General features: G+C 37.9%; 2 protein-coding genes across 2 annotated transcripts; one reads left to right on the top strand and one right to left on the bottom strand.

Annotated features, from left to right (window-relative positions):
• Window positions 1–6,787: 6,787 nt before the first annotated feature.
• On the bottom strand, window positions 6,788–7,246 carry LOC143531097 (uncharacterized). The gene has a single exon (XM_077026480.1). The coding sequence runs from the start codon at window positions 7,244–7,246 to the stop codon at window positions 6,788–6,790; it is 459 nt and encodes a 152-aa protein (XP_076882595.1).
• Window positions 7,247–11,895: 4,649 nt separating this feature from the next.
• LOC143531132 (G-type lectin S-receptor-like serine/threonine-protein kinase SD2-5) lies at window positions 11,896–18,127 on the top strand. The gene is made up of 2 exons (XM_077026503.1): window positions 11,896–13,042; window positions 15,776–18,127. Exons 1-2 carry the CDS (start codon window positions 12,130–12,132, stop codon window positions 18,076–18,078), a joined length of 3,216 nt encoding a protein of 1,071 aa, XP_076882618.1. The 5' UTR covers window positions 11,896–12,129; the 3' UTR covers window positions 18,079–18,127.
• The last annotated feature ends 5,229 nt before the right edge of the window (window positions 18,128–23,356 follow it).

The raw sequence follows: 23,356 nt of genomic DNA, 5'->3' as shown, positions 1-23,356 counted from the left end.
CTTTTTATTTTAAAAGTCGTATTTTTTTAATCTTATGGTATTGAATGTAAAAGATTCTATTAATGTTCTCATTGTTTGTTTGTTTTATTATTTTTTAATTCTTAATATTGAAACGAATATTATTGTCTACCACGTTAGCATCCAGTGGTGAAGCTTGGGGTTGGTCACAACGGTGATCGAAGTCACATACCCAATACCTCGGGAGTGACCGTGCTCAATACCTACAAAAATTTTTGGACAAAATCACATAAGCGGAAAAATGGCAATGGTCGGGGTCAACCCCAGCCCCCATTATACTTCATCCTTGCTAGCATTGTCGTCGCCGTTGTCGTTGTATAACGCAGATCTCTAATTAAATTTATACCAAGTTTGCTTTAATCAATTAAAGTAATGAATTTATTGGGTCTATGAGGCATGCATGGTAAGCAACAAAACAAATGGGCACTGTGGTTAGAGGTAAAAAATACCCGAATCTAGAATCGAATTGGAAAAAAAACCTGAACCGGTTTTCTTATATTCGAGTTTTTAATAGCCGAACCCGTACCCGACCATACCTATAGGTTATGGATAGGGTATGCATTTCGGTGCCAAAATCCGTACCTGGAACCTGCCGAATTATAACTGGTAATACCTGAAAACCGAAACCGGTTCCACACCCGAAACAAATTTTTCCAATACCCGAAACCGGGTTTTTATATACTGAATTATACTCAAAATTACCAGAAAAATACCAAAGAAAATATGACAAGTGGGTAACAAAGGAAATCAAACACCAAAGATGCAACATTGCCTGCAACTCTTATTTCTTGCCACAAATGGCAACTGGCCGCTCCTGTCGGAAAACCACACATGCCGGAAAACCATTTTAGCCACCAACATTGTGGGTCTCATCTTTGCAAAAACTCCACCATTCACCGAACACCCCGATCACCATTACACTTTCCTCATCATCATCACCCATCCGTCACTCTCCTTCAATTTCAACCACTTACTACCACCGCCACCATCGCCGGCAGTTACCGGCCGCTGATAGTAACAATTACCGCTGCCAACACCATTCTGACCATGCCGGAAAACCGATCTCCGGCCACCAGTAACCAACACACAAACCCAGATCTTTTCTCTGTTAAAACACATAAAAACTTCATAAAAACCATCAACCGAATCTTTAAACGGGGCTAAGAATCCAGATCTGCGAACAAGACGAGCTTCAAACACCTTTATTTTCTTAAATCTTCAAACTTTATTTCCAAACTTCTAACTTTATTTCATAACTTCAATGGAATTAACGTCTCGGTTCGGGTAATAACGGAAATAGAACCCGAATATCAAGAGCAAAGTTGAATCATAAGATTAGACCCGCTCTGATATCAATTGTAGGTCCCAAAACGACCATCCGAACGGATTTTGCTCTTGACACGGTTTTCGAGACGGGTACGGTGAATTCAAACGATCGAACATAAATAATATAACGATAAGATATAAATGAACGATCTCGTTGTCGGTTAAAAGATTAATAACATTGATAACAAAGAACCGACCTCAATTAAGGTGAGTTCCCCTTGGGTGGGTGAAAACACCTTACAAACACACACATAAAAGTTAAGATAAAGTCCTATTTAAAGCTAGTTTGAATTACATAAATTGTTCTTTATCTTTACCACAAATTTCACTTGTGGTCCTTTATCTTCAAAATTGATGTGTTTCAAAATCCAACAATATTTATCCTTTAGCCCTAACTCTATTAAATTTTATCGTTAAGTTGGGTCATGTGCAGCTCATGTGAGAGCATAACAGGATTATCACCCCTTTTTTAATATTCTTTTTTTTTTACTTTAAAAACAAATAAAATTAAAATTAAAATATATACATTCATATTATATATTATATTACACATAATTTAATCAATTCATCCAGAATACAAAACCCACCCCACCGTCTCCCAACTCCACTACATTCAACAACACCACCACCGGCCACCACAACTGTAGCCATCACCATCATCGACGACCACAACAAGGAAGCTTGAACGGATGGCAACGAGGCTGAACCGGATGGTAAGGAAGCTTGAACAGAAGCTTTTAAGGCAAAACCTACCAGCGCCGCTTTTCCGGCAAGAGCTGTGCAACTTTGGCATTTTTCAATTGATTCTTGTGCATACACCACACCGTCGACAAGTTTTGTAACTCCTCACCTCATTTCTCTCCGTCGTCAAGTGGTTGGGAATGTTTCGGACAACGGAGATGGTGGTCCGAATCTCGGGCTTTTTGATTGAAACACCAGATCTGATGTTTCATCTCGGAATACCGCAACACCACAACGCCACCACCTTCTTTATTAACAAATTTGTTGGCCAGAGAGACAGAATATGAAGATGGGGTTGAATTTGGTATCTAACCCGGCGGTGGTGGTAGTCACAAGCGACGATTATGGTGCCGAATTTGGTGGTGGTTATCCGGTGGTGTGGTCACAAACATTGGTGGTAGCCATGGTGGTGGTGGTGGTGGTGTTTTGTTGGAGAGAGAGAATGAGTGTGTCGGTTTGTGTTTTCACTTTTCAATCTTCATAATCAAAGAAATGAAGATAATGTGTGGCTATGTATTTTTTTTTAAAAATTTTTAAAAGATGGATTTACTTAAATAAAATCACCAATTTGCCCTCATGTGCAAGACACGTGACTTAACGAGAAAAACTAACTGGGTTAGGACCAAAGAACAAGTGTTGTATGATTTTGAAACGTAAAGGACAAAAAACATCAATTTTGAAGATAAAGGACCACAAGTGAAATTTGGGGTAAAGCTAAAGGACAATTTCTGTAATTCTGTCTTAAAGGCTTAAAGCTAAAACTAAACATTATAGAAGATCTCCTCAACGTTGAAGCTAAATGGGTGTCGAAGCTCTCGTCTCGGATCCGGAAATCACGCCTACTTTAATTATTTCCTTGACCAAATATATATAACGAGTTTCGCCATATTGATATCGCAAGTCATAACTTTTTGGCCTTACATTTAGTACGCGCGTGAAATGCCGGGTTTTCGGCTAAAGCAAAAGATGACACATTATTACAATATATTACCACTTTAGGATCATTTTCTTGGTTCAAATCTAGCATCAGTTGCTTCAACCACATACATTCTTAAGCTGCCATAGTGGCTGCTCGATACTCCACTTCAGTAGGTGATAACGACACGGTCGGTTGTCTTTTACTACACCACGACATGGCACCTGATCCTATCATGAACACATAACCTGTAGTTGATCACCGGGTCTCGCGGTCTCGCGCATAATCCGCATCACAATAGCCAATCAACTCTACTTGAGACTCCCTCTTAAACTTTATTCCGTGTTTCGGTGTCGCCTTCAAATATCGTAACACTCGTCTAACCGCCTCCATATGCGGCTTTCTCGGATTTTGCATGAAACGACTTAGAACACCAACCGCATATGAGGTATCGGGACGAGTTAGAGTTAAATAAATCAAGCTCCCAACCAACTTCCGATACATAGTAGAATCTTGCAGCTCTTTGCCTTCACCTGCTTGAAATTGATCACTAGGCACCATCAGATTCATTGTTGTCTTACAACTTTCCAAACCAAACTTAGTCAACATGTCAATTGTATACTTATGCTGATGCAAACAGAGTCCATCAAATTGATATTCCACTTCTAACCCAAGAAAATGTTTTAATTTTTCAAGATCCTTCATTTTAAATCTAGTTCACAAATTTCTTTTTAATTTCTTCAATCTCTTCTAACATGTCACATGTGATGACTAAATCATCAACCCATACCAAAACCGCCGCCACCTTTCCCCGTTTGTTCACACAAACAAGCTCGTATCCGCAGTAGTCGGGGTAAACCCGTTATGCTCGGGTGACTGTTTCAACCCGTACAACGCTTTCTTCAACTTACACACATATCCGAGTTGATCCATACATCTAAATCCTTCGGGTTGATCAATATGGATCACATGATCCAAATCCACATAAAGAAATGCATTGCTCACATCCATTTGCCATAAGTTCCAACTTTTACTCGCCGCTATAGCTAGAATCAACCGAACGGTTGTAAGTTTGGCTACAGGACTAAATGTCTCTTCATAATCGATACCATATTGTTGCAAGAAACCCCTCACGATAAGTCAAGCTTTATATTTATCGATCGAACCATCTGTCTTCTGTTTGATCTTGCACACCCATTTGCACGAAATCGGTCTCAACTCGGTTGGTTTTGGCACGAGTTCCCAGGTTTGGTTATATATAAGTGCCTCATATTCTTCTTTCATGGCCTTCTGCCATACAAGTTTTCTATTCGCATGTTCAAAGGACTTGGGCTCGGTTTCTTATTCTGGTTGAGCAATCGCCACATTCGCATACCTTACATTTTGTTTTCGAACTCGACTTGATCGTCTGACTCTGCCTTCTTCATTTAGCCCGTCTCCTTCTGGTAATTGACTATTATTAACCCCGGTTTGCCATGGATCATTCCTTGGTTGTGAGTTTACCGGGTTCACCGTTTCCTCTACTTCTTCAACAATATCAACACCATCAAATCGTGTGGTGTGTATGACTTGAGCTCGTCTTTTAATTCTGTTGAGTCGGTAAGCGACTCTTTGTTGACAGACTACCATGCGAACGCTTTATAAAAAATTACATGTCTTGACACATAACATTTCCCTGTCGAAGGATCACAACACCTCCACCCTTTTCGTTCGTTATTGTATCCAACAAAAATACATCGAGTTTCTTTCTTTTCCATTTTATGTCTCAAGTGACTCGGTATAAAGACATAACATACTCAACCAAACACACGAAAGTAACTAACATTCGTCTTCTGAATAAACAACTTTTCAAATGGCGATACATACCGCATATTTTGTTGTGGGAGACGGTTACTTACACACGTTGCCGTCTTCATAGCTTCAACCCAAAAATGCCCCGACATGTTTTTGCTATGTATCATACTTCCCGACAACTCCTGAAGATATCGGTTCTTGCGTTTCGAAACACCGTTTTGCTGCGGGGTATTTGAACACATGAGTTGTCTCTTGATCTTTGTAACATTCGTTACTTTTCAAACCCGAAAACCCGACCCATTTTAAATTTTAGGTTGTTATACGTATTAATATAAATGTAAATCAAAGTACGACGATTTATAGTAATTATTCGTTCATTTTCCATTTCGTTTGGTTCAAACAACGTATCTGGAGAATTAAAAACCTTGGGTTTTGGTGTAGAAGATGAGGTTGAGTTTTTGTTTATAATTAATTATTTCTATTTATTTGCAATTAAAACTGTTTGGTCCAGTGGTTGTGTATGAGTTGTGTGGTCATGGAGACCCGGGTTCGAATCCGGGTCACAACAGATCCAGTTTACATTTTTTTTAAACTATTTTTATTTTTTTATATTAAATCAAATATATATTTATAAATCATTCAAAATAAACAAAATTATTTTTATAGTTAAATAAAAGATGTTTTAATTTCCGTCAGAAATTTCGTTCAAGAACCAACTTTGACAAACCCAAACTGCTTGTTAAAACTCGTTAAATAATTATATAAATAATATATATAGAGTAGTTGTAACTTTATAAATTCTAAATCAACAAACACTTATACTAATAATCATACCGGTAACGCTAAAATCCCATAACATGATTACATACAAATTTAGTATAAAACTTATAAATAATATTATAATAATAAATAGTCAAAATCCATTAAACTTTAATAATACAATACAATAAAATAAGTAAAAGTATATAAATAAACAACAATGCATGAACCTTAAAACCAACCATTATTTTTCATTATTTAGTTAGTAATTATCGTGTTTATTATTTTAGCTCGCGAGATTCGATCATTCGGTTTCATATAACGCACTTTCCGTTTCATTTTTCAAGTTTGTCATTCCAATTCAAATGTGAGTTTCTCACACCCCCTTTTTAACTATTTTGGGGGTAGCATATATATCATATCAAAAATGCAATTTATTTATTTATTATTTACAAACTACAATTCGCTACATGGATTTGTGTTTTACTTGTTACTTGCTCAATTATTACGTGCATGGATTTCTTCGATAAGTATGATCATACGCCCCCCCTTTGCACTCATGGACCATTGTTTATAGTGGAAAAGGGACTCCGATCTGAGTACGTTGGTGCACAATCCCAACTGGAAAAGACCTTCATTTATTCTTTACACTCATGGACCATTGATTCTAGTGTAAAGAACCCTTATGTGTTTTTCACAAGTTTTCATGGAATTGTATGGTTTTTATATATTATTTAAACTGTGTGAACTCACCAACTATTAAGTTAGTTGTCATTATTTTATATATATGTTACATGTACCTTTGTTAGAGGATGAAACAGATGAAGTCACTGGAAGTTAGGTTCTTTAAATAATAAACAAGAAGACGTTTGTTTGTTCCTTTCTCTTTGTATTTGTTTTATTGAACAACTTGTGTACTTGGGTTTTGAATGAATTAATGATATTATCGTCACTTAATAGTGTCACATGTGTTTTGGGTAATCTGTACGTCACATCCGGGCATATTCCGCTAAAGCCGGGGTGTTAGAATATTGAATTATTTAAGATAGTCATTAAACTCTCTTGATGTGTACTTGCCCCCGTTGTCCGATCTTAGACATTGAATCAAATATTTGGCATCCCTTTCTGATTCATATTTGAATTTTTTAAACTTTGTAAACGCCTTCAACTTTTCTTTCATGAAGTAAACCCAAAGGTACATAGATAAATCATCAATAAATGTTATCATGTATTTCATACCTGATAGCGAGGCTTGCTTAACGGGCCCAAACACATCCGAATGGACGATTTCCAATGGCTTTGAGAGCTATCGAAAGGCTGCTCGTGCGCCTTCCCATATTGGAAACCTCCACACACCACATCTTTATTTATACTCAACTTTGGTAACCCGACCGCCACGCTTCTGTTCATCATTATTTCTAGTCGATCATATCCCACGTGGCTTAACCTTTGATGCCACAAATATGCATTTTGATTTGATTTCGTCTTTTCAACATAGGCCGTTCCGGCCGATAACACATACACCGTCTCGGCCTTTCTTCCTTGTATCACAGGATTAGATGACGTTTCAAATTTGTCATAAATATTAACATCGGTAGGTCCAAACAGTACATACCTTCCTAATGCAGTGATTTGTGGAACATAAAGGAGATTCTTCTTCATTCCCGGTACATGAAACACGTTCTTTAGCATCAATTCTTGATTATTTTCTGGACATATCCGGGAATCGCCAACATAAGCTATATTATGACGGGAATTGTCGGTGATCACCACAACTTGGTTTCCTTCATACTTCACTGGGTTCTTTAGTTGGTTCTTTTCACCCGTCATATGATTCGAACATCCTAGAATCAACAATCCACTCAACTTTTTCCTTGTCTTTATCAACGGTTGAAACGTTCAGGGCCAACACGATTTCAACGGTAGCACAATTTGCTTCAACATCCCATGCAGCTTCCTCTTGGGCAGCTGCAATATTACCTTCTTCAGCCGAGGGTGACCTGCAATATTTTGCCATGTGACCATGTTGTCCGCACTTATGGCAATTAAAGGGAAAACTTCTCCATGATTTCTTGTACTTTTTGTTATTGTTGCCCAAATCATTTTGTTCCTTCTCGTGGTCTCGGTTAGGTTTTTGCCATTCTTGTTTCTTAGACTTGTCATAATTACCCTTCTGATTAGACCATTTATTGGAACTAAACTTGATCTTACCTCGTTTAGCATATAGGGCTGTATCTTCAGTTTTTGATGGCCAGCTATTGTGGTCTCCGACATCTGTTTGGCTAACGATTCCTACCCGACTAGCAAGTTTTCAAATTCAACCGATGATGGTTGAGTCGGCCATCCTTGTATTGCAGCAACAAATGTTCTATACTCAGGTTTTAAACCGTGTATGATGATTCGATTCATTCTCGGTTCCCCGATTCTTGCCTCCAGGATCCAACTCACCGATTTCTCTACACAATATCTTCACCATATGAAAATATTGCGGTATCGTCAATTCTTTATGGCTTACGGACAACAATTCATTCTCAAGAAGTTGCAATTTTGCATTATTCTTCTTGGAAAACAAGGCTACCAAGGCAACCCATGCCTGTTTAGGTGTTTGAAGGTCTCGTATGTGTTCTAACAACTCCTCTTCAATCGTAGTCTTGAGAACATAAAACGCCTTACCCGTTTTGACTCTCCACTTGTCGATTGCTCCGTTCACATCGTTTCTAGGTAGGACGATATCCGAACCATTAACAACTTCTCGTAGATCTTGTCCTTGTAGATACGACATCATACAAGTAGACCAAGTGTCGTAGTTCGTCTGATTAAGCTTCCTTATCCCACCAGTCACCTGAAGATCTACCATAGTATCTTCTTGCAATCGAACCGTAACCTTCCTCTAACTTGCCACTGCTTCAATCGCACCCTCCGGATGTTGAACAGGTTCTTCTCCGAGCCTTAAACGTGGCTCTGATACCCATTTGTTAAACTTGACAAGTGGGTAACAAAGGAAATCAAACACCAAATATGCAGAACTGCCTGCAACTCTTCTTTCTTTTCTTATTAACCGAGAAAATAAAAACGTACAGGAAACAACCAATAATCTAATGGGCTTTTATAACCCATAGTTTCCTACTCCAACTTAAACACTTTATTTTAGGGATGAGATCAGGACCGTACCCGTACCTATACCCGTACCTGTACCCGAAAGTACCTGTACCTAAAATCAGTAAATTTTGGTACCCATACCCGTACCCGAATTATAGGGTACGGGTACTGGTACAGGTACGAGTACAGGTACTTTGGGTACGGTACCCGCTTTTGTACCTCTTTGTTCTTTTTTAAAAAGAATCTCCACTAAACTAGGTATCGGTAACGATACGATAACGATAATCAATTATCTAGAATACCAAACCGTAATACCGCAACCAAAACACAAAATGAAACAAATCAACCATAATATAAAATCCATTCCCTTTTCCTTTTCTTAGTTTATTGCTTCCTCAAATTCTATAGAAAAACAAGAGTGAAAGTTAATATATGTTATTTAATTATATACACATACACGTTTTAATGAAATAAAAATATACGAATACACAATATATGAATATACACATATAAATTGAGAATGAACTTATTCAACTAAAATATATTATGTTTTGAAAATCCCGCTTGAAAGTTAAGTCTTAAGTGTTGGAAACCTAATAAAAGCCCGTACATATTCTAAACGGGTACCAGTACCCGTAATACCCGTACCCGAAAGTACCCGTACCTATAATCAGTAAATTTGCGTACCCATACCCGTACCCAATAAACACTTACATAGACACTTACAGGTACGGGTACAAGTACGGGTACTGAACAGGTACGAGTACGGGTATTTAGGAAATAAAGCTCATCCCTACTTTATTTGACTACAATACGAATTCTAAAATTGATTAAATAATAAAAGATAAATCAAACTTTTAAAATAAAAGGATAATGATAATAATAAATTTGTTATTATCTTGATCTCCACCAAGCCACCCCATGAGATCATGAACCGAACCACCCTATGTTAACGAGTGTTGTTTACGTTTCACAAAGAACACCGCAAAAAAGTGCGGCACCCTTAAAAAACCCAATCTGTATCGACAAAACCCCGAAAATAGAGTTTTTTCAAACCCGAAAATAAGGTATTCAAATACCTGGTTCTATACCCAACCCGAACTCGTTGCATAGGGTATGGCTTTTAGAGATAATAACTGATGTGCAAAATGCGGTCTATAAAAACCTAACCTAACTTAGACATTCTAGTTTTAAATTTATAAATCTAGACTCTCCTAATGCTAGACCACTAGACAGGCAAGTGTACTTATCGACTGTAGTAAAGCCTAATGAAGTCCGGATATCGAACCCACAGGACACTAGCGACACCTAAACTAGACTATGACTAATAACTTAAATAAATTGATTTAATTGAATTTTGTGTTTTTTAATTATTAAATATAAACTAAATAATACTTAAACTAAAACTAGATACGAACAAATAGCGATGGAACTCAAATAGGGGAAACAACTACCTAGGTAAGGAATCCTACAAGTCAACTCGTAAACTCTCGGAATTGGATTTATGATTGGTAACCGGTATCTAAAAATATGAAATTTAAGGAATAACTAAAGTATGCTAGATCACCCCGGTCTCACCAACAATACCTAAGAACCCTAAATATCATGTAAGCTCAACGGTTTAATTGTTCGGTTCATCTCCCGGTCTCACCTTACCTAACTATGCCAAGGTACCCAAAGATTAAATTACCTCCCGGTCTCTCTAATCACAAAACACCCTAAAGCGTAAAATGTATTCTTATTGAATTTGGTCATAACTCGGATCTGTAAGAATCTAAAGAAATCTAGGGTAACTCACTCCCGTGCAATCACTACCCATACCCGCAAAAGACCAAAACATGCGACACTTAATTATCTCCCGGTCTCTCAAGTGGCAGAAAATAAGGTATCACTAAACTCTCAATTACCGCTCCTATGGAATACATTAACTTTATACCATAAACTAGTTGTAAACACACAGTAAACAACCTAATATGCATCCATACATGAAAGACATTCACAAAGACGCATATGGAACAATAAACTGATCATATATTAATACCAAATACGCATAAGCATCATAACCAAATAAAATAAAAACTTTACCAAAGCATGAACCAATCAATAATAATCCAAAACCGAGAATAATACGAGTCTAAAAAGTAACCATCCAAACCCAGGCAGTATAAAAATTTAGCCAATCATAACTACAAATGAAACAAAGATTATATATTTATTGCGATTCATCGAAAAAAAATATAAATATGATTAAGCTACTACAAAAAGTTTTTGAACTGTTTGCTTGCCTCTTTATTAATTCCACTGCTTTTCTTTTCTTCGAAAACCTAAGCTGTGTGCTTCCTAGCCTCAACAAAGGGGCGGACCCCTGTGTGTTTTTCCTCAATCCCACGGACCCCTCTCTTCTGGCTTATGCTCTTTTTTTTCTTGTGATACTAGGTTAAGAAGTTTATGATTGGCGGGCTCCATATAATGATGATGGCCCACATAACTTTAGCCATCACTTAAATTTTCGTTGGATGCTACTGCATAAACAAATTTGCATTCCTTATATTATTATAATTATCTATTAATTTAACATAAAATATATAACATACCAATACAAATTAATTATTATTAAATATGGTTCAGATTATAAATAAACAATAATATTAATAAAAGCAATATTAATATAAAGAGCTATTTAGGTAGTATAAATGCTCCATATTAGCTCGTTGTCCATTGAAACTTATAATATATAAATATGAGCCAATACGGAATATAATTTAATAAAAACTACCCTAAGGCTACTCAAAAGTGTAAGAAATACTTATATTATTTATATATAATTTAGCCCATGTCAATAACCGAACCCGACCCGGGTGTGGCCAACACCTGGTCATACCCGAACCTGGTTCTTTATCCGGAACCGGATATTTGAAAAACCTGATTTGTGCCCCTCTAACTGTGGTTATGCAATCTTTCACTAGGTAAAAATTGAAGTTATAACAATCATAAAATAAGTAAATAGGTAAAAAGAGAAAATTTCCCCTAATTGACTTAACGATAAAAATAGACAAAGTTAACGGTTTGGACTACAATGACAACAATTGGGCAACCAAAAGAGTCCACTTGCATAAAATTTTTGTTTTTTTTTGGACAAAGTCGTAAACACGACCAAACCACATAAACGATTTTGGTAGTTTAGTCCAAAAGAAATAAGATATTTTAAATACACTGGAAAGTTAACTTAGTTAGGTGATGATATGAAAATAGTTTGTATGACTGAATGGATTGCTTTGAATTAGGTTTGTGACAATGTTTGTAGAATCATCAAAGTTGTAACTCCAAGTCAACTAGTGGCATTGGTTGGTCCAAGTCTCCAACTAGTGGTTGTTCCAAACACGGTAAGTTGGCTCTCAAAAGTCAAAGTTGAAGACTTATAACAAATTGGATATTTGAATCATGCATTTATTCTTCATAGTGTTCATCCATCAGCCATGAGGATTAATTCTAGTTTCTTCTTTGCTTTTACTCTAATTCTCTTGTTGTCACCCACTGTACATCCTTTTGGATCATATCCCACAGCAAATCTTTCCACCACATGGACCAACAACGACTCGTATGGCCAACCCATTCTCCTAAGAGGAACCAATGTAGCTCAATTCGCATGTGGCTTCTTCTGTGTAGCCTTTTGTGACTTCAATGAAAAAAACCGTGCTACTTACATCTTTGCCGTATTCGTTTCTGGAACCAACGAATTCAGCTGGAAGTCTGAAGTCGTTTGGTCAGCCAATGGAGATCATCCGGTCAGGGATAATGTGATTTTAAATTTCACTGAAGCCGGAGACTTGATGCTAAAGGATGGTGATGGAAGCATAGTCTGGACCACCGACACTGCAGGAAAATCGATTGCTGGCATGAACTTAACAGATACCGGAAATCTGGTGTTATTCGATCACCAAAACTCGGTGGTTTGGCAATCTTTTGATTACCCAACAGACTGTTTGTTACCTGGCCAAAAGATGTCTCAAGGTCAAAAACTCAAATCTAGTGTTTTGTTAACCAATTCATCCGGTCAGAAAGGTATGTATTCTCTTCAAGTCACGGATAAGGGTGTGTTTGCTTACGTCGAATCAAACCCACCTCAAGCCTATTACAATATGTTTGACTATGCATATGTCAATGATGAAAATAAAGGAAGAAGAAACATTATGTTCTTGAATGGGAGTTTGTCATTCTTCATAGATTCTAACGAGCGAAGTGATCCCGTTGATGCGATTTCCATACAACGAGCATTATCAATTCAGTATATGAAACTTATGCCAGATGGGCATTTGAATGTGTTTGAATGGCAATCTCAAGGGTGGACGGTGGTAGCCGATCTTCTTGAAAATACTTACGTAGGAGAGTGTGGTTATCCTTTGGTTTGCGGAAGGAATGGCATTTGCTCGACTAGTCAACAATGTATTTGTCCCCTAAAAGAATACTTCAGACCAGTGAACGATGGCCAACCCAACCAGGGATGCTCTCAAATTACTCAACTCTCATGTAGTTCTACACAAGATCAACAATTTATCAAACTCGAGAACACCAAATACTTCACCTCTGTTGTTGACATGGAAGGGGTGGATGTGGAGACTTGCAAACAAGCATGTCTAAACAATTGCTCATGCAAAGCAGTTTTTTTTCAGTATTCTTCAAATGCTTCAAGCGGAGAATGTTATTTACCTTCAGAGCTATTTACAATGAAGACCGTAGATCAACGTTATTTTAATGCTTCAGCTTTCATAAAAGTCCAGAATGTTGAATCACGTAGTGTTGCAATAGTTATAGGCTCTACATTGGAAGTTTTGTGCTTATGCTTGCTGTGGCCATAGGGTTTATTACGTACGTAGTCCACAAGCGAAAAAGGGATGCCGAAATAGAGGAAGAGTATTTAGATCAATTTCCAGGAATGCCGACTCGTTTTTCTTATGAAGAACTAAAAACCGCCACAGAGAACTTTAGTAAAAAGCTTAGTGAAGGAGGATTTGGATCAGTTTTCGAAGGGAGTCTGAAAGACACCTCGAAAATTGCGGTGAAACGACTTGAAGGCCTTTCACACATTAAGAAATCATTCCTAGCTGAGGTTCAATCAATTGGCAGCATTCACCATGTGAATCTGGTTAGACTTAGAGGGTTTTGTACATGGAAATCACAAAGATTTCTCGTGTATGATTTCATGAGTAACGGGTCCTTAGACAGGTGGATCTACCATGGAAATCAAGAACAGATACTTCGATGGGAATGTAGAAAGAAAATCATACTTGATATAGCGAAAGGTTTAGCATATCTCCATGAAGATTGTAGGCAGAAAATCATCCACCTCGACATTAAACCTCAAAACATACTCTTAGATGACTATTTTAATGCCAAAGTATCTGACTTCGGGCTGTCTAAGTTCATAGACAGAAATCAAACCCAAGTGATGACTACAATGAGAGGAACCCCTGGGTATTTGGCTCCAGAATGGTTGAGCTCAGTTATCACTGAAAAGGTGGATGTGTATAGCTTTGGAATAGTTCTGTTAGAGATCTTATGTGGAAGAAAGAATTTTGACCGATCTCTGCCAGAAGAAAGTCTTACTCCGTGTTTTCCAAAAATGTTGGGAGCAACAAACATTGTTAGACACGGTTAAAGATATGCAAATTAATGGTATAGAGGTTGTGGAGATGATGAAGATGGCTTCATGGTGTTTACAGACGGATTATACCCGAAGGCCTTCAATGTCATCGGTGGTTAAGGTGTTAGAAGGAGGAATGGACATTGAATCAAACCTGGATTATAACTTCACGGATCCAAGACTACAAAGAAACAACATCCAGGAAAAAGATTTAACACCGTTGTTGGCTTCTGTTCTATCTGGGCCAAGGTGAGTAAGCAGGCAAGAAGGTTCTTGTTAAACATTCTATGCTTCTGCATTTTGTTTCAAGCTAAAGTTGGTTTTGTTGTGAGTACGGACTAAATAGGTGTAATAACTTCAAATTATTATGGTTTTAGCTGCTTATGCTTGTACTATATTAAATATATACTATGTCATTGTTCTGCATTCTGTTTCTACATGTACATGTATTAAACAGAGCGTTTGCAGCCGAAGATGGGCCATTTTTTACTTGGATATTAACTATGTGTGCAGACTTAAACAAAAGTTACCAATAATAAAAGGGTACACATAGTCATGGTCCAGTTTGGTTCGTATTACATAAGAAAAATGACCGAAATCGGACTTGCAGCAAACCGAGAACCACAGACGAATTAGATTCAGACTCCAGCACAGGCACACGTCACATAGCGGTCCCAGTCTCTCAAAGGGTGGGTTAGCTGAAGGATTTTGGACCAGTGAAATCGTGAATGACGGACCACTTAAAATAACTGTGTTTGGGCCACATTTTAAAGATAAATGATTTGTTATTACAAAACAAATATTGTTCCATAAACTCTAAAAAGCTAGATATTATACATTATAACGACCACATATAAAAGATTGCATATTTTTCTTATTAACACTTAGTCAATAAAAAACAGCACACTACTTAAGTTTTACATATCTTTTATGTAAGAATAATTAATAAAAACGATATTGATCGTTAAAATTTTGATTTTTGAGAAATGACTTAAAGACCAATAACTAGTTGAATCTTCATGTTTTTGTGAAGATAATTATAATATCTGTTTGTTACATGTTAAGAAGTCTTAACTAGACATAAATTATCAATTAAATTACCGGTTTCCTTTTGTTCTTAAATCACACCTTATTTTATTTTAATTGAATTTAAACTTATTTTGGGAAATATCAAATATCATCATTTATAATGAAGACTAATATTCAAAGTTGTGTCTGCCTCTCTTCAACTAGTGGTTGGAATACAGTAAATCATGGTCGCTGTACTGAGTCAACTATAGCGTTGACTTGATTTGTTCAAGACATATAACAGATTCCTTGGGCATTTTGATTCATGCATTCTTCATACACGTGTTCATGATCAGTCATGAGGATTGGTTCTAGTTTCTTCTTTGCCTGTTTTCTAATTTTCATCTTATTACCCAGTCCCACTGCAGAATTATATCCTCCAGAATTATATCCTCCAGAATTATACCCTCCAGATTTATATCCTACAGCAAATCTTTCCACTACATGGAGCACCAACCGCAATGACAAAGTCCTCTACAGAAATATGAATGTATCTAGTGTTTCCTGCGGCTTCTTCAGTGAAAGAGATTATACCTCTTACGTTTTTGCCATATTCTTGGGCGGTGACATCGTTTGGACAGCCAACCGAAACTATCCGGCTCAGAAAAATGCGATACTTTATTTCACTGCTACAGGAGACTTGGTGCTAAAGGATGGATATGGAAGCATAGTTTGGACCACCGACACTGCAGGAAAATCTGCTGTTGGCATGAACATAACTGAAGTCGGAAATCTGGTGTTATTCGATCATCAGAACTCGGTAGTTTGGCAATCTTTTGATCACCCAACCGACTGTTTGTTACCCGGCCAAAAGTTGTATGAAGGTCAAAAACTGATATCTAGCGTTTCCTCCACCAATTTGTCAGAAGGTACGTATTCTCTTCAAGTCACGGATAAAGGTCTGTTTGGTTATATAGAATCAAATCCACCTCAAGCCTATTACAGTAAGTTGGGTTATGGCAAGGGCACAAATAAAGAAAGAAGATACATTATGTTCTTCAATGGGAGTTTGGCACTATTCTTTCGTTCCTCGGACCCAAGTGATCCTGATATTACGATTGGCGACACACCATCAGGCAAATATATGAGACTGATGCCAGATGGGCATTTGCAAGTGTTTACGAGTACAGAAGTAACAGATCTTACCGAAAGTTTGGTAGAAGGAGATTGTACTTATCCATTGGTTTGTGGAAGAAATTCAATTTGCACGACTAATCAACAATGTATCTGTCCCAGAACAGATTATTTTAGACCGGTGAACGATCGGCAACCCAACCAGGGTTGTTATGAGGTTAATCCACTCAAATGTGACTCTACACACAATCAACATTTTATCACACTTAAGAACGTCAGCTACTTCACCGCCGACACCACGACTGACCCCGACTTGAAGAAGGTGAATATGAATACTTGCAAACAAGCATGTCTAAACAATTGTTCATGTGAAGCAGCTTTTTTTCGGTACTATTCAAATGTTTCAAATGGAGTATGTTTTTTATCTTCAGAGCTTTTTACAATGAAGACTACGGATCCAAATGCATATAATGATTATAAATATTTAGCTTTCATAAAAGTCCAAAACGTCAGATCACATCAAGTTGCAAGAGTTGTAGGCTTTACGATTGGAAGTTTTGCGCTTGTGCTTGTTGTGGGCATAGGGTTGATAGTGTACATTATCCACAAACGAAAAAGGGATGCTGAAACGGAGGAAGAGTATTTGGATCAAGTGCCGGGAATGCCGACTCGGTTTCCTTATGAAGAGTTAAGAATTGCCACCGAGAATTTTAGTAAAAAGCTTGGTGAAGGAGGATTTGGATCAGTTTTTGAAGGGGCTCTTGGAGATGGCACCAAGATTGCAGTAAAATGCCTTGAAGGCCTTTCACACGTTAAGAAATCATTCTTAGCTGAGGTTGAATCCATTGGCAGCATTCACCATGTGAATCTTGTAAGACTTCGAGGATTTTGTGCTTGGAAATCCCAACGACTTCTTGTGTATGACTTCATGAGTAACGGGTCATTAGATCGGTGGATCTACCATGGAGTTCGGGAGCACATACTCGAATGGGAATGTAGAAAGAATATTATTCTTGACATAGCCAAAGGTTTAGCATATCTCCATGAAGAATGTCGGCAAAAAATTGTGCATCTCGATATTAAGCCTCAAAACATACTTCTTGACATCAATTTCAATGCCAAAGTATCTGACTTTGGTTTATCTAAGCTCATTGACAAAAATCAAACCGAAGTGATGACTACCATAAAAGGAACGCCAGGCTATATTGCTCCAGAATGGTGGAGCTCAATTATCACAGAAAAGGTGGATGTATACAGCTTTGGGATTGTTCTCCTAGAGATCTTATGTGGTAGAAAAAATTTCGATAGATCCCAACCAGAAGAAAGCTGGCACTTGCTCTTTGTCTTTCAGAAATGCTGGGAGCAAGAAACATTGTTAGATATGGTTGACACACATAGTGAAGATATGCAGGCACACATTACAGAAGTGGTTGAGATGATGAAAGTGGCTGCATGGTGTTTACAGACAAATTTTAAAAGAAGGCCTTCAATGTCGGCGGTGGTTAAGGTGTTAGAAGGAGGAATGAATGTTGAATCAAACTTGGATTACAACTTCACAGATCCAAGAATTCAAGAAATAGCAGTTAAAGATGAGAAAGATTTCACACGATTGTCGTCATCTGTTCTCTCCGGGCCAAGATAAGTAGCCATGAATTTCTTGTGGGTGATTTCTATGTAGTTTGTTTAATGTTTTTTTTTCTGTTCCTATAGTTGCTGAAATTATGTTGGTAATAAATAATAGTTATATAGACGTAGATGGTACCCACTTCTTGTTCCCTGATACAGTCATGGTATAAGTTGCACAAGTTTAATACTGTTTCTTATATATATATGGTCCATGTAATCATTTGGTTATAATTATATATTGATGTTCAAATTAGTGGTTGTTATGGGTTGTGTTTTGATTTATTGTACATTGTTTTTTGGATTGCTGTGGTTTGTGGGAAAACTAGATGTGGTGAAATTTTGTAAGTCTATCTGTTTTGGTATTTCAGCCTCTTGATTCCAATCATAACCGTTACCTTCGCAGCAGAGCTCAAATCCCTAATGTTGAAAGTCGGTTGTCGGATGGAATGGATAGTATGACCCGCGTGGTTTGTCACATGGAGACGTGAGCTTCGTCCCAAGTTCTCTTCTGGACAGTTTAGCCAATGTTTTTGGTTCATTTGGGCCTCAGTTCCTCAAACGAGTCATCAGAAGTTCTGACTACCTTCGTCTATGTGTGAGCAGCTATCATCGTTTGGTTCGCGGAATTTTTTCGAAAAGCTTGGAACTTGAGGATCGTCTCAATATTCTCATTCTCGGGTGTTGGATTACAGCAAGGGGTAAGCTGGTCATTTCCATCAACCCATTCTTACCGTGGTTGTTCCTAGCATCAATACGTGTCAGATTACTCTTTTGACTCATTCCCATCCGGAAGAAGAAACACAACTAGTGAGTTGACTCCTGCCACGGGACTTTTCTCATCTGGTCAACTGCGTTTTGGGTAGTAGAGTCCGGAAATATTTTCGACCAACTGATTTTGGTTAATGTCGTTCACCCGAACTAGGTTTTCCAATGAACCTACAATATTAGATATGGGCATATATAGTTTGCTTGGGCCAGGATGTGTTGACCATGTCGATAGCTTTTGACCCATAGTTACCTAATTCGCGGTTCGTTCCGGTACGGGTACGCAGTTTGGGTACGCAATTCGCTAAAGGTAACGTATTCGGTTCGGAAGGGGGTAGGCTCATTTCGGTACGAACCGGTACGGTGTACCATTTAGTTAGGTTCGACATACCCAAATCACAAATTAGTTATTTATAATTTATACATATATAATGTTATAATTTTACACTTTTTAATAGTTCTTATGTAAAAACTAAAAACTTATAAACTTGAAGGACTAAATCAGAAAAGTGAAAGAGTGGGAGGGTTAAACATCAAAAACCTAAAGTTAATAAGCCCTAAAAGGCTAAAGTAACAAAACGCACAACTAGCCACTTCTTCTTCTTCGTCTTTCCGACAAAAAATGAACCACCGACGTACACTTTTTGCTCCATCTAACTCTAAAAATGGGTCTATTGGAACTACGTACCGGAGCGATTGGGTACGTAGCGAATTCCGATTGGGTACATCTCTATCCAATACGGGATTCGCAGGTCCTTGAGCGAATTTGGTAACTATGGTTTGACCGAATGAGATGCCAACCTTCCACAAACCATGCTGTTTGATAATATCTTCACGGACAAACTAGCACCGTTAGGCCACCCGTAGTGGGCGGCAAATCAAGCGACAAGGGGCGAAAGGGGGCGAGAACACCGCCCCCGTGGGCGACAAAAGAGGCGAAAAGGGCAAGAGAGGGGGGTATTTGTCGCCGACTCGTGTTTGGTTTTTAATATTATTATACTATTATATGTGTGGGTGATATATATATATATAGGGGATGGTTTATGCGAGAAATAATATTGCAACGAAAAGTGCGAGAAAAGAATCTCATCCATTGATTTTGTTTGATCAATGGTCATTACTCAAAATGACACTCTAGTAATTTTAGTTTTACCATTTTAATAAAGTTTAATATCAAAAGGCTATACTAGTAATTTTGTGCAACATCATTAAAACGAAAACGTGCGGTGCATAATTAGTCATTTATGTCTTCAATTAAATCCACAATTAAATCTCTCTTTCAAAAATCATTTAGTATTTTTGGTGAATTCTTATTTTGAGGGTTTACAAAGTTTCATTCAGATAGAGTATGATTAATATCTAGTTATTTGCAAGAGTATAGTGGCAAAACTAGTAAAAACCTCATGTATCCCTATGAAGTGTAGGTGCGTACATACACACATACTTACATAGGTACGCGTACCTACATCCTACGTATGTACGTACACGCATACATACATAGGTATGTACCTACCTACGTCCCTACGTGCGGATATACCTACATGCCTATCTACCTACGCACATACGTATATTCTATTTTTTTGTATGGCGTACACATGAATTTCATATTTTGTGTACTATGGGTTCTATTTTTTGCTTTTTTTTTGGTAAATGGTGTAATTTTTTTTGTTTTGTGTATGTCGGTTTGATACATGGGACAAACAAAGAACATAAATCCATAATCAATATCAAATTAATTTTGATATATTACGTATTCCCAATTCAACCGATGGAGTCAGATTCTCAAATCATACACATACACATTAACAAAAATAAATAAATAAATAACTAAGTTAATATAAATTAATATATTGTAACTTCCCATGAATTATTACATGCCATACATAAAAAATCATTTTTACTAGTATACCCCTATCTATATATAAACCGAAAATTAAAAGAAAATTTATGATTGGTCCAATTGACTTCTCGCAATAAGAAACTCTTCTGAAATGAACCAAATCATATATATATATATATATATATATATATATATATATATTAGGCTACAACACCATTACAGTCCTAAAACAAAAATCACCCTTTGCTGACTGGACGCCACATGATGCAAACGCCTCATTTTGTAGCCCCTCCACTACACATAGCCTTACTTTTTAACCGCCCCCAGAGGCAGGGTCGAAGATTCCATTTACTTTGAGTTTAACTCTTTCACATGAAATCCTTTAAATGAAGAATAATTTGAAGGAATTACATTCAAATTCCAATTCTAACATATTTCAAACATAAAAAAAAAATGAATTTAAATTCCAATTCCATTGAATTTCGCTCACCAGCCGCACCTTAAAAAAATGATATATTTCCAATTCCATCCCTTTTAAAGGTTAGCCGAAGGAGAGTCATAATGAACACTGCATGTTCATTGAGCGGTTTTAAATATTAAATTAAATATTTTTAAACATGAGATGGAAGCGTGGCTCAATATATTTTTATTCATTAGAGATGCTCAAGAACATACTTAAATACTATTCTTAGCTACAACTAGTTGGTGGTCCAACACGGTGGCTCAAATAGCATTGACCGAGTTGTTAAAGTATATATGTGAAGAAACACAGATTCGATCTCCTGGTATGGGTTCTGGATTCAATGAGTCCACAAGGTAAAATACGATAACTACCAACACAGTATGAGTACAACTTCCCAAAGTCCAGTGACCGGAACCCGCAAAATAGACACCGTGAGTCTCGTTACAGGAAGGACAAGGTGGGGGGTCTTCCTTTAACCACCATCCGGCGTGAGAATCAGTAACGTTCGTAAAAGAGAAAGTACTGAAGTAATAGACTAAGAGTAGTCAGAGTATAAGTGAGTCAGAATAACTGTGAGTCAATGAATACCTCATGCAGGTTGACAAGGTATTTATAGCCGAAGGATGTAGGAAGGTGATTGAGCCAGCTGTCCTCTTCTAGAAGATCTTGATAACCGCTTGGACGCGTGTCCTCTTGTGATAGGTTGAGCTATACGCCCCATGTGCATGGGTATAACAATCTAGACACGTGTCACCCAATGATAGGACGGATTGCACCCTGGCCATGTGCACGGTTATAACAACCTGGCCAGGTGTCACTCATTCATTGGTGTGCGAGTCACGTATTCTTCAAGTAACAATCATGGACATTCTTCTAGAGGACAATTAGTTATTGACAACTGTCCAATTGACATTGCCTCCCGGTCATTTTGGCGGACAGATGTCCTGTCCTGCGGATGACTTCTGAGGGTGCCAGGATGCTTCCGCGCGTGGTATGAGGACGTTCTTCCTCTCCTGTGATATGCGGGTGATCCGTATGTCCCGCGGGTGGTATATGAGAGGTTCCTTAATGACCCGCGGGTGGTACTTAATGGTATTTGGGTCTTTTTGGTATCCTACTTCTATAAGTCACCCCAGTCCAGTGTTTCTTACGTGTGAAGTCTTTATGTGGGTGAAATTATGGACTTAATGTTTTTGGGGGGTTTTTGAATTTTGAAGTTTGGTAGAAAATATCTTTTGTTGGTATAGATAATCATGAAAAAAGGACAAGTTGACCACTCGCAGGCATGTGAACAGATGATGGAACGTTTTTGACTGCTGTCACTGTACCCGACTGTGCAACTTTTTCTCTTTTTCGAATCTCCCAAGTGACGTGGCGATTGGTGATTAGATAATGACTTTCTCTCTCCACTGTTCATATCCCATCACATTAATTGCGATGGGTATAAATAAAGAGAGAAATCTTCTAGTTGAAGTTCATCGCCTTTATTCACTGATTGTCTTCTTTGCTTTCTTTCTGATAAAGCACTGAACTTTCTCATATATCCTTTTACTAAATTCTTCTGCAAAGTCGAACGTTCAAACCGAAATCGACTCGATAGAAGTTTCGTGGGACTACTAAGAATATGAGAAGTTGTTAGAGACGTATGGCATTCCACCGGAGTGGGAGACAGAATTCCCTTCTCCTGGTTCCATAGCCAGTCTACCACCACCTGGTAAAATGGTTGTCTATTCGGATTACTTCGTTTATGGGAATTTCCGTTTTCCTATAACGAATTTTTTCATGAAGTTGTTAACTGCTTATGGGGTTCATCTATCCCAGTTGCATCCACGTACTGTAATGCGAATTCGTCACTACAAATTTGTGTGTACAGCACGTGATATGGTGCCACACCTCGATCGATTCCCCGTTTTCTACCGTCTTACCAATCACAATGGTTGGTATACGTGTCAGGGATTCTCCGATCGAAGTATCGGATATGAAGTTGAGAAGGGGTCCGCCGATTGGCGAAATAAGTTTTTCTGGATCTCAGAGGACGTGGTGCCTGTTACCATGGTCCGTCGTCCGGTTAATTCCGCGTTGTCGGACGTTGTGACAGCTGCCCATGAAGGACACGATTGGTATCGAGTTCTTATGTCGGAACCGACACCGATGCGGGCGTTACCTGAGGAGGCTTTGGTGTGGGCAGGCATGAGCCGCTTATGGCCATCGGAGTTTATGGAGCCC

The sequence above is a fragment of the Bidens hawaiensis genome, unplaced genomic scaffold (genome assembly GCF_021521415.1).
Source record: "Bidens hawaiensis isolate Kalapana, Puna unplaced genomic scaffold, B.hawaiensis_p1.1 tig00009085_1, whole genome shotgun sequence".
Classification (NCBI taxonomy): domain Eukaryota; kingdom Viridiplantae; phylum Streptophyta; class Magnoliopsida; order Asterales; family Asteraceae; genus Bidens; species Bidens hawaiensis.
Note: the sequence above shows the minus strand (reverse complement) of the source record. Positions and strands in the feature narration are given on the sequence as shown.